The sequence below is a fragment of the Sander lucioperca genome, chromosome 1 (genome assembly GCF_008315115.2).
Source record: "Sander lucioperca isolate FBNREF2018 chromosome 1, SLUC_FBN_1.2, whole genome shotgun sequence".
NCBI classification, from domain to species: Eukaryota; Metazoa; Chordata; class Actinopteri; order Perciformes; family Percidae; genus Sander; species Sander lucioperca.
Genome location: NC_050173.1, coordinates 34,681,585 through 34,694,136, shown reverse-complemented (window position 1 = coordinate 34,694,136; position 12,552 = coordinate 34,681,585). Strand labels below are relative to the sequence as shown.

General features: G+C 44.0%; 1 protein-coding gene across 2 annotated transcripts in view; it reads left to right on the top strand.

Annotated features, from left to right (window-relative positions):
• Window positions 1-11,905, top strand: part of frmpd1b (FERM and PDZ domain containing 1b) — a 25,939-nt gene extending 14,034 nt beyond the window's left edge. The window contains exons 9-17 of one of the 2 annotated variants that reach the window (XM_031319307.2): window positions 157-282; window positions 497-616; window positions 1,397-1,530; window positions 2,665-2,791; window positions 4,857-4,949; window positions 5,205-5,387; window positions 5,716-5,863; window positions 6,121-7,101; window positions 7,320-11,905. In XM_031319307.2, the coding sequence (XP_031175167.1) occupies window positions 157-282; window positions 497-616; window positions 1,397-1,530; window positions 2,665-2,791; window positions 4,857-4,949; window positions 5,205-5,387; window positions 5,716-5,863; window positions 6,121-7,101; window positions 7,320-9,901 (4,494 nt within the window). In that variant the 3' untranslated portion in view covers window positions 9,902-11,905. Of the gene's footprint in view, window positions 1-156; window positions 283-496; window positions 617-1,396; window positions 1,531-2,664; window positions 2,792-4,856; window positions 4,950-5,204; window positions 5,388-5,715; window positions 5,918-6,120; window positions 7,102-7,319 lie in introns of both variants that reach the window. The other variant, XM_031319306.2, reaches the window with a different exon arrangement.
• Window positions 11,906-12,552: the final 647 nt, after the last annotated feature.

Sequence of the window (12,552 nt, the reverse complement as noted above, 5' to 3'; positions counted from 1 at the left end):
ATTATGATTATTACAGCAGGTTTTGTATTTCAGTTTGTATTCCCAGCCAAAGGGAAACTGAGAGGAGGAATCAGATTTGACCATCTGCCATCAGCAGACAGGGATGAAACATGTTTGTCTAAGGGGGTCTGAACTGTTGGTTTTTCACCATTCCAGGACATTGTGCTGACTCTGAAGGATAAACTGTCCATCCGGGCCATCGAGTACTTTTCCCTGGTGTTAGAGCAACAGTACAGCATCACCAAACTACTGCTGCTGCACGAAGACGAGCTCATACAGAAGGTGAAGGAAACTGTGAATGCACAAATCCACACACAATCATGCTAAAGTTATGTTCATCATTAGGTGTAATTTACTTCAATGCAACTTTTAAGTAGTACCAGTAGACCTACTCACAAGAGGGTACAACCCAGCAAAGATCGGATGCAGTGTGGTTGATTTGGTTCACTTTTAGAGCTTGCATATATCTTTATATGTCTGTTTTTGTCTTTACCAGGTGGTGCAGAAAAAAGACTCCCATGACTACAGATGTCTGTTCAGGGTGTGTTTCATCCCTAGAGACCCAATGGACCTGCTGCAGGATGACCCCTCTACCTTTGAGTACCTCTTTTTACAGGTGAGATAATTCTGTCAATCTTACAGACTTTGTGTTGGTCAACCTTAATCAGAAGTTGACCCCTTTCTCCTCACTTACATGTAGAAACCAAGTCCATATGTTTATACAGTAAAAAAAACTCAAACTTGCCAAATGTAGTTGTATATCCGATATTTAATAGATGTGGCAACTTGCTCTTGTGTACTCTAAACCTGCTCTAAAACATTACAAAAATAGAGCCAGAATCAAAGTTAAGACGTTTTGAGTTAATATGCAGTCGCTCCATGTCTTTCTCATATTAGTTGAAAAGTGCTCTAATATATTAAGATGTATTACTGTGGCCTTGTTTCACCTAGTAAACATTTTGGGAGTTAAAGAACTCCTGCATACAGTCAGATATGTGCTGTGTTGTAGCTCAACTTTGAGACTACGTACATTTCAACACTGGATGAAAAGCCTCAAAGCCACAGTTTGTCTTTGCATATTTGTGTTGCACAGTAAAACATGGGGAGTGCCACTTATGTCTTAGTGATTTATTGTTCTACGAGGAGTATTTGCCACCTGCTGCGTTTTGTTTTTGCTGTTTTAGTGGCACTTTGGGTGTCCCAGTGTTGGTTTACTTTAAAAAATACTCACAAGCTGTGTATTTTGCAATGTCTGACTTAAAGTGCACGGTGCTATATTAAACAAGTAAATGTCGAAATATTATGCCTTTCAGTTGTACAAAGGTATGTTTACAGTAATGTGCATGTGTATTTGTAATGTCTGCATGCATTATGCTGTGACTGTGTGTGTTTCCAGAGTGTCGGGGACGTGCTGCAGGAGCGTTTTGCAGTCGAGATGAAGTGTAACACTGCACTCCGCCTGGCTGCCCTGCACATGCACGAGAGATTAGATAGTTGTGGACAGACCAGGGCCTCTATCAAGAGTATTACGTGAGTCATATGCGTTTGTCTTTTTAGGGTCACACTGTAGGGACACTACAGCCCTGACTCAAGCACTCATATGGTTTTGTGTAATTATGGTGATCGAAGGGTGTGAGCTTGTTCTACTGCTGTAATCATTGTAATGTTTGTGGGATAAGGTTGCATTTGAAATGCCTAATCTATTAATGTGATTGGAAAATGTGTTGCGTTTGTGCACAAGGGTGTATATTTGCCCTATTTCCTGGGTGTTGCTCAAAAGTTTCTTTTTGGGTTTTTCAATTTCACACTTAAAATCCATAAATGCACAAACACCTAAGCACAGATCCATTTCCCAAAAGACCACCTCACTGACTCACCGTTCATAGATTAATATGATTATTTACGTCACTGCAGTCATAAATAACTGCAGACGTAGGCTTTTTTCACCTCAAATGAAACCGATGATGCAGTCATGTTTACATTTCAGTTAAAATATGGCTGTTTAGTAACATCTAGTGGCAGCCGTGGGGAGAAAAAAACATCAGCAGATATGTCTACTCACAAATCTCAATGTACTTCTTTGTCATTTTTTTTTTGTCATTCAAGTCTGTATTTAGCTTTCATGTAAAAATGTCAACCTTACTTGCTGTTAGGTTGGTGCTTACTGATTACCTTGAGATAAGACCTAAAACTGAATATTTATAATTATATGAATTGCACCAAGTTACTAAATGTTACATTGGTGACACAACAATAGGGATATCTATGCATAAAAGTTCACCTTCACCATATGTGTATTTTATTTCTGTAGTAACCTGACAAATGGCTAGCGGTAGCAGTTCAGTCAAATGAAGCTGTACTTTTGAAGCCACTGTTTGCTATGTATCAAAACACATAAGCTAGCTAGCTTATGAGTCTAACATTAGCTACATCATACTGCATGTTTCATACCTGTCCTACAATTTCACATTTGAATCCCAGCCTCCCTTCACCTTTTGCACCAATGCTGCACCAATATTTACTTGGTTTTGGAGAAACTAAGTGCATATAGTGCATATGGGGTACTGTAGTTCAATTTCACTTAAATTTTAGGATGCATTGAGGCTACATGTTCATGTATCAGTGTGGTTTTCATTCCTCTGTGTGTGTGTGTGGTAATGACAGGAGAGAGTTTGGCATGGACAGCTTCATCTCTCCCACACTGTTGAGCAACATGAGGGAGAAGGACCTGAGGAAAGCCATCAGCTACCACCTCAAAAAGATCCAGTCCCTGCTAGAGCCACGCCAGAAGGTAGGTAACGTACTGACGGATGAGTGGAAGGAAGCATCGAGAGATGTAAAGAGATAGATAGTGACAGTTTATAGTGGCTTTGGATACATTTTAGCTGCTAATCTCCCTGAGGTTTAAAGTGATGTATGGAATGACAGCAGGTTGGGAAGGCAGATAGATGGTGGGTGCATAGGTGGCGGGTGAGGTGGAGGTTTGGGTAGGCTAATGTGGAAGGGAGGTAGATTAAGCGTCCGGTATACTCGCCACAGCTGACCTGTCGTCCGCAAATGTGACGTCATGGGAGCGCCGTAACTGTTTATACTCGCGCATGGTGGTCGCGACACTAGTTGCAGTCTTCTCCTGAACAGTGGCGCTAATGAGGAAAGGCTACCAACTTTGTTATTTCTACGGACTAGAAGAAGAAGAAAAAGGTTAACAACGGCAGAACTGGCAGCAGCACTGACGTCAATGTTTCGATTTGATTCGATGACCTACTTCGTCGGATCAAGCCTTTCATTAACCATAAAAGAACTCATCTTCTCTGCATCAAGAGAGACTTGCAGTCCTGGCATCCAATTGCCCTCGAACTCGTCCATGCTTCTTGTTTCCGCTTTGTCGTGTGCCGCTGAAAAAAATACAGTGCAGATCCACCTGGCCGTGCGACGCTTCTGTCGCGCCGCACTCCACTTTATTCCTATGGGTGATGTCAAGCGACTTTAACGCGCTCACAAAGCATCCCGGGAAGGTAGCGATGCATTTGAAAAAATGCTGCGCGTCAAAAAAGCTGGCTGATGCCCATCTTTATGCAAATGAATCCGTTGAACGAGACGCGACGATCCAACAGAAGTAGAGCACAGGGGAGACTAGGGGAAGTCTCTCGCGGGTCCTCTCAAAATCTGATGAAAATCTTTCAAACTGACCTTTGTCGATCTGAATTGAAGACAGATTCAGCAACTGTATGGCCTATTTCTCGCTTAAAATGTTTTCAGAAATAAGTTTCGGTGAACTATTTTCGTAGAATACGAGATCGTATTCCGAACGAGCCGCCATTATGGTTGCTTTTGAAATTCGGGAGTATCCAGACGCGTTCGTCCAATCAGCTGCCGGTCAAGGGCGTGGAGCATCAACCATGGATGTAATAAGAGAACGGTATCGCGACACCACGCTACAGTCGTAATGCGAAAAGGTCGCGCACTCAAAATCCTGGCGCGGCAGCGAGATCTACGTCATTTTGACGTCACATTGGCGCGCGTCAGGTCGGCTGCGGCAACTGTAAAAAGGCATTAAGTCGCATACACATGATTGGTGGTAAAACCAGAGACAGTTTATAAAAGATCTTTGGTAAAAACCACTCGGAGGACGCGCTCATTGCCGCTAACTAGGATAGTTATATTTTATTCCGACAGTTGTGTAGAGATCGCTGGATTAATGGCCATCTGAAAAAAAACAAGGATTTCAACTTCCGAACCGAGACGGCACTGCACCTCTTCTCTTTTATAGCCTAATCGAATAACGTTACACAGTCAAGGGCAACACATGTCAGAATTCAACACTTCTGCTTTACCCTTCACAAAAAAAGCTCAACGACCTATATACATATTTCACATATTTGTTTTAATGATGCTCCGTTGATGTTATGGGTGTGCATTTGTTACCTGGGCTTTAGTGTTGTGGGGTTGATTTAGTGTTCAGGTTTATCTACATGTATTGGTGTAACCATGACTGAGACTTGGATGGGGATTGATGGCTTCTGGACAGTGAGGGTGCATTCAATGTCTTTGAGTAATGTGGGAATTATCCCACAGATTGTCACAATACAGTACCAAGGATAGCCGTCTCTCCGCATTTGTAGGATGGAATATTGGGGTAGGCTTAAGCCTACCCAAGCCTACATTACCTGCCGCCCCTGGGTGAGTGGGAGGATGATTATAAAGGAAATAGTAGGTCTGGGATTTGGCAATGTTGTGGGAAAATAAGTGGATCACATTCTCGGTGGAAAGAATTGTTTTGGTCAGTGAGTCAACCATACCATCCCCCCTGGTTTTCTTTCATTCCTCTCTCTTTTTTGTCAACTACTGTGTTTTAGGTAATTTCTGCAACTCAGGCTCGGTTGGCCTACCTTACTCAGCTGGGAGAGCTCATTTCATACGGGGGACGGTCCTACACAGCTACGATGATGGTAAGGGTTAAGAGCCTGATATCACCTGGTGGGTCTGTCTGTAAAGGGATATAACACCTAACAACTTAATTTAAATTCTTGGATATATTACATGTTACTATTCAAAAGGCTTAGCTAGTCCAGCTGAGCATAACCCTGTTATCTTCCATATTAAAAAAAACATTTGCACCTTTCCCCCCTTATTCTACCTCTTCCTACTCTTCTCTGCTCATTTTGTTTCATTATGTAACATAACTCACTCTCATCCATACTCAGCTTCAGGACAGGGAGGTGTTGGTCAGTCTGCTGGTGGGATCCAAGTATGGGATGAGTCAGGTCATCAACCACAAGCTCAATATGATCTCGACGCTGGTGGAGTTCAGCAGCATCAGCCGAGTGGAGCTGCTCACTGAGTCGGACAAAGTCAGCCTACTGCGCATCTCACTGCACGACATGAAGGTAAGGGAGACATTGAGATTCTAGACTCTATTATTCATAAACACACTCATACACCAACACTCATACAGCGACACAGATACAAAAAATGGATATTCACTCACCACATTCACGCCAAAGCTCATGCTCGAGTAAATATAGGTCAAGCATTTCTCCTCCAATACACAAACAGTATACAGCCTAAGGGGGTGTGTGGTAGCTGTATAAAGCAAATTCACTGGACTCAAAGGTGACTCTCTCTCCCTCTTTCTCCCCCTCCATCGCCTTTTCTTCCTTACCCTTTGACGTTAATCACTTTACCGTTTCTCCTGCAATGCCCTCCCCCTTGCAGCCATTTGCCTTACTGATGGACTCTCTGGCAGCCAAAGACTTAGGGTGTCTGCTGGGAGGCTACTGCAAACTCCTTGTGGATCCCAGTGTCAATGTCTTCCGTCTGGGGCGCCCAAAAGTGAGGGTGCACCGGATTCCTGCTGAAGAAGGTGTGTGTGGGAGGTTCGCCGTAATAGAGGGCGTGTGCTATGAATCCCTATCAAGTGAGCAAAAACTGTTTCACTTTTAAATAATCACTTTCTGGCTTTGGCCATTTTTATATTTTACACATCAGATTCTGATGTATGTCACCAGCCAGTATGGGTACCGTTAGAAAAGCCAGTCACATAATATTATCAAATTTTAAAACATATCCTTCTCTACTAATTTACTAATTTTTTGTTTGTGTATTTTCTGTTGTTATTAGGTTATGTGTCTCGCTGCTGTAGTGACTCAGATGACTCAACAGATGAGGATGACCCAATGGATTCTCAGAATTACAAACGCCCAGACCCAGCAAGTCAGGACTGGGAAGAAAGGAGGAGAGAGGAGGAAGAGAAGCGGAGAGAGGAAGAAAGAAAAGAGAGAGAAGAGCACAAAGGCAAACAGGAAGTGAAGATAATAGTGACAACAGAAGGTATGGAAAATGAGGGTGAAGAGGAAGGAGGAGCAACAGGAAATGGTCTGCGTAAATTAAGTATTATGGATGAAGAAATGAACCTGGAGACCAGCTGGTACCACACTGACCCACGGGTCACCAGCAGCTTCTCCAGCTTGTCCAGTGGCTCCTTGAGTGCTGCCCTGGAGGAGAGCAATGCCGCAGCTAAAGCCCCATCTCGTCTGGATGTGCTCCGTGGACCACGCACAAGCGAGGATCTACCAAGTTTGGACGTTCACCACCCCTACCTCCTGGAGCCAAAACGCCATCAAGGGCCCCTGCGACCCACAAACCTCAATTACCGTGGCAATGACAACTCTTGCCTTTGCTTTGCTGAGCTCTCCAAGGCTGATTTCCTCCCTAGCCCACCTGAGGCTACTAGTGATGATGACAATGATGATGATGATGATGAGGAGGATGAAGAAGAGCAAGAAGTTAAGGGACTCAGACGCATTTCTAAGATCCCTAGTTCAAGAGATTTGAGAATGATTGACAGCATACCCTTTCAAAGATCACCCATTAAAAAAAAGAAAAAGATCCCTCCCAAAGTCCCAGTAAGGACGAGTTCAATTCCTGTGGACAAAGCAGGACAGGCTGAGCAGCGCCTCTCCAAGGACGAAGAGGGTCTATTCCTGACACCTTCACCTAATCCCAAACCAGCTCTTTTGATCAAAGAGACTGCCTCAGAGTCTGAAGATGAGTTTTTTGATGCACAGGAGAGATTTACTCCCCCAGTTCCTGATCTATCAGGTTTGTTAACATCATGTTTGTTATGACTTTGCAGATGAATAAGACAATTTGTCCTCCCAATTTTGGGAAGGTCCTTTTATGGTGGTATGTTTTTTATAAGATGTGACAACACTGAGACATTAATGTGATTAAAAGGAGTTGGGGGGGGTGGGGTTGTGTTAATCCACTGATGCCTTTCTCTTTCTGACCTTTCCTTTTGATTTGTCTCTGTCTCACAGACGCTGAGCTGGCTGACCGGCGGAATGCTAATCGTTTGAGTGGAAGCTGGAATGGTCCTTCAGCTGTCCCGGGGAAAGAGCCATCCTCCCCCCTTGCCAATAAAGCCAGATCCTCTAAAATCAAGAGGGAAGTGGAGACGCTTAAAGGCCCCACAAATCAACTTGCTAACCAACAGCCCAGTCCACCAAAACCATCTCAGAAACCTGAAGTTAAGGTTAAACCACTATTGGCACCTAAGCCCCATCTACCTCCTAAACCTCAGATCATTCCTCCCAAATCCCCCCAGCATGGGAGATCATATGCCCACTGTAATGGGGATGCCTCTGGACGTCTGTCCTCTGAACTTCTGGAAATGGAGCCAGACACCATGGAGTTCAAGTCTGTCACATCTGGGGCAGGTGGACTGCCTCTCTCATCACCCCTGATCACAGCAGTGCGGTGCAGCAAGCAGCCACTACCCATTACAACACCACAAACTGAGGAAACGGTGAAGAGGCAAGAAAACAATATGAAAGAGAATAAAGATTTGATACATGGAGCGCATGTTGTTTCCAATGACAAAGCATACATTCCCGATGTAAAGGAAACCCCTAAAGTTGAGGGCAAAAGCAATGGGACTGCTCTACCCACAAGAAAGCCACCAAACCTACCCCCTATCCCTCGCTCTAATTCAGGTACAAAGCTAGCTATCCCCCCACCAGTGCCTCCCAAACCCACTTCTCCCACCAATTTCCACCCCTTATCACTACCTGCTAGCTCTCCTGTCTCCCCAACTGATCCTAGCAAAGGGGTCTTTGAGGATATTGTCAGTCCGCCAAATGGAATCCACCCTTGGAGCTTACGCAATGGCAGTGTCCAGTCAGGATCCAGGAGGGTCTCCCTGAGTCATGAAAGCCTGTCACCCAAAAATACAGACGCACCTCTTACCCTTACCAGCTCCCTTACTTCAACCAACTCCAAAGGTGTTGGAGGCCTTGAAATCAGAGAGCCTGGAAGATCTGGATCAGGATCAGACCTGAGGACCAGCTCCTCCAGCCTGGGAGGCAGACTGCCAGCTTCTGCCCTGAGAGGGAAGATCCAGGCTCTGCCTTGGTACATGACCCGTTCCCAGGAGATTTTAGGAACTCTGGACTATCCCTCCACGAGCTCCATCAATGGAGACACATCTGGATTTGGCTCTGGCTTATCTGTAGCCAGTGGGTTATCAGATTTAAACAGGACCCCTGTCAAGGAAAAAGAGACTGTAAACTTAAAACCAGCAGGGAAAGGGGATATTTTAGAGGATGGAGCTGAGGTTGTCATAGCCACCATCAAAGAGGCGCAGGATGTGACCTCACACATGAAAAAGGCCAATGGGACAAACGGCTCCAACCCTAATCTGACTTTTAAAGAGAATAGTGCACACAGTGGCAGTGTTTCATCGGAGCAGCCTCAGTCACGGCCCCATTCAGCAGTGGGGTTGGGAGGTGTGTCCAGCATGCAAATTGGAGGTGACTCACCAACCTCTTCACAAGCTGACACTACTCCTCCACAGCAGCACCGGGAGGCTTGTGGCTGCCACACTGTTTACGCCAACTGTTTCAGTGGAGACACTGAGGATGGAATAAGCTTTGATGAGGAGCTTACTGTTTACGAGTTCTCCCGCCGCACACGCCCTAAACCTGCCCGACCGGCACCCGTCTCTTCTCCTACAACACCCTCTCCAAAGCCCAATATTCTGTCACTGCTAAGGGACAACCCCCGTCCGCTCTCTACTTTCTCCACTGCCTCCTCTGAACTCAGTCCCCTAGTTTCACGTCCAGTTTCCCCCACAAACTCATTTGGTGGTCCTCTTCGTACACTTACCAACAAGAATTATGGTGGGCTAAAGGGAGGTTTTGCCTCCCTACGTCAAGATATAGACCAACTTATGCTGGTCTTAGAGAAGGGAGCACTTGAGGAACCCCAACAAACATCATGCCAAAACTCAAAGCAGGATATCACAGGCATAAAAGTAGGGCCTGACCTAAATCACAATGGAACTGAAGGCAGTACTACCCCAGCACGGTACCCAAATTGTACTGGGACAAGCACCGTCGCCATGACAGAAGTTGAAAGGAGTCTTCTCCAGGCAGAGGCTCGACGGTTGGCATCTGGGTGTCAGCGGGCCACACGTGTAGGATGGGCTCCTGATGAAGCCCTACGCTCTTTATCTAACAGCTTCAGTGCCCTGGTTCAGTTGTCAGCAGCCTGCCTGCGAACAAACCCCTGCCCTGGTTGTGACATCTGCCATAATGCGAGTCTGGTCCACGGGGATGAGGACGATGACAGCCAGGAGGCCATGGACAAGCTAAGGGAGATAGTGGGTCTGTACCAAGAGTTTGTTGGGGCTGTTGAGACAGCTGGAACTGGTGCCGGGGTTGGGGGTAAGAGTGTTGGCCTCACTGGGTCTAGACAGGGTCAGGGGGAGAGTGACGGGGTGAGGCTACTAGCCAAACGCTGCACTGTGCTCATCTCCTCTGTATTCGCACTCACACAGCTATTCCGGACATGCACACCAGACACCGCGGACACGCCTGGCCAAGTACCGCTCAACTTTTGACCTGTGAACTTTTACCCACTAATAACCCACTGACTCTATATGTGAGACAAGAAGAAACAGCACAGAGCGATTTGGTGTGTAACCCCTGTGTTCTTGTACAGTAAGTGCCATGCACACTACAGCACACAAACTCTAACCCACATTACACACACCCACATGGAAAACACAAACCCCCACCAAACAAAACCCTGAAACTTCATTGCTTGGCCTCTTCTTGGACGCATATGGACTATGCATTTGTACATATGAATTTTATAATAATCTTATAATTATCTTATTTTATGATAACAATATGTGTATGTATGTAAGGATGGATTACCCATGTCGTATTTATGTATTTATTTTTTACAATATTTGCACCATGGTCTGTGATGTGCAGGTCTCTAGTGGAAAAAAAACAACTATGGATGTCACTGGAATTTAACTTTTTCCTTCTCTTTGAGACAGTATTATGTTATCTATTGCTGCTTTAAAGATTTCTCCACTCCACAAGGTGTAATCTGTAAATTGTCATTTTTCAAGTTTAGTATAACAGTACGTTTTACTGACAAAATACAGACAATATACTCTATCACACTGCAAAATACAGTTATTAACTGATTTGTTTTATACGTGCACCTTTTTAAGGATTTAGTTTTTCAAAATTACAGTCATATTAATGGGGTACAAAACTATACCATTACAAAGCAGGGAGAGCACTTTTGACTGTTACAGATTGCACCTTTTTATGAGACACATACCCTTGTGTAAAGTGTTTTTCTACCCTTCCCCTGGTCCTGACTGACTCTGAGTGAATGCCTCTTGGAATTACTCCCATTACCCAAATGTATGCAGTAATATAACATTATTCTAGTTTTCATCCAAAGGACATTACATATATATTTTCTGGGAATGTGTGGATAAGTCCCAGAAAGCAAAACAGGGGACCTTACTTATGTAGTTGAAAAAATGTTTGTGACTAGGCACAAAGGTGACTGTTAAAACTAAAATATGTCAAGATGTAGCAAACATCCAAAGTCTTAAAACACTGAGCCACAACTGTTCCCCACTACGGTTTCCTCTTTGGGCACACCACCTAATAAATAACATACTGACTGATGGACTGGGTGCTGTATGATGGGGTCAGAACTGTATATATTCATTTATCTTTGTGTCCTATTCTGTCTCTACCTTAGTTTATGGCTATGCAAACATAAACTCTTCACCACCCCACCCCCACATACTGTACCCTTGTTTTTTGTGCTAACATTAAAAACAACAACAGCTGCATTATGTTTGTCTGAATATAATGGATGCTTTCTTTGTTTGGAATGTTAGCCTTTGTCTTGTTTCGGGCAAAACGTACTGCATCATGGATTGCAACATTGTGCAAAGTTGCATGGCATTAACACGTGTCAATATAAATATACTGATGTCTGTGAATAGTCAGTAAAAGGAATGCATTCCTCGATCACATGATGCCAACTCATTTCATCAGCCATCCAATTTGAAGAGCTACTTGAGCCACCTATGACAACCAGAGGGTAATTAAGCCAGCAGTTGCTTGTACAAATATTAAAAGGTGATTAGCCAAAATAATGACTGCTTGAGTGTTCAGAGACAGCTGGTGAGGAGATGGGTACTATATTTAATCTTCCAAATAGATGGACATTTTGTCAAGGTGGCTATGGTTAAAAAAAATAAGAAGGCAGGTCTCTTGTGTGAGATTTCATAATTTCCAGTTGCCATGGAGGTGCAGTAGCAGTGTCCATCATATCACTAACATCAAGACATACTGTATGGTTCAGGAGCATCTCTAGTTGTTCTTCAAGCAGGCCCAAAAAGTGAAGAGTGCCTGTGTCACCTACGTGTTTTGTTTCTGTATGGTAAAACTGTCAACAGCATCTCATTTTCAAAGAGGACATTGTGTTTTCACATGAGCAGTCACTTTTCTGTACCCACGTACAATGAAGTCGATGTACCAAGAAATGTATTATTTGGGAATAAATTACACATTGACCTTAACAATGTCGAACTTCTTGGGTTTTGTCTATAGACCAGTTATCAACTAATTTCATGTAACAACTTACAGTTCATGTAAGCTCCCTTCCTAAATATTGAGTCAGGTCAGAAGACATTAACTTCGCCATCCTGCCCTAACATTGAACCTAGATATACCCCAGCAGTCTAAACAGCCTCTCTATTTATACCATCATTGTCTAATACTGTTAATAGGGATTACTGTGGGATTTAATTCTCGGCATGGAGTTTTTATACTTCCACAAACGCAGTGTTCGTCTATGTGTGTAGCACCGGAGCCTCCTTTCTCTCTTTTGGTGCTGGGAATGTCTCTTAATTATTCACAAAGAGCCAGCTGAGTTATAGAGCCACATTTCCACTCCTATTATTAAAATACATTCTTAAATTATGCATTTTCAACGTAAAACTTTAAGATTTAATCCAAGGTGATAGTCAGACAGACATTTGTTAGTGTAAAAGGAAACAGTGAAAGAGCTGAGAGGCTTTTTAACTACAGCAGCTCAACCCTCCTGATCCAAAGTCCCCATGTCAGATTGCCCTTAATCTGATCATTATCTGCTGTCTGACTTCTTGACACAGTAATCTAGAAAGTGTATGTGAGAGCCATTTCTATGATCTAATACACAGCAGAA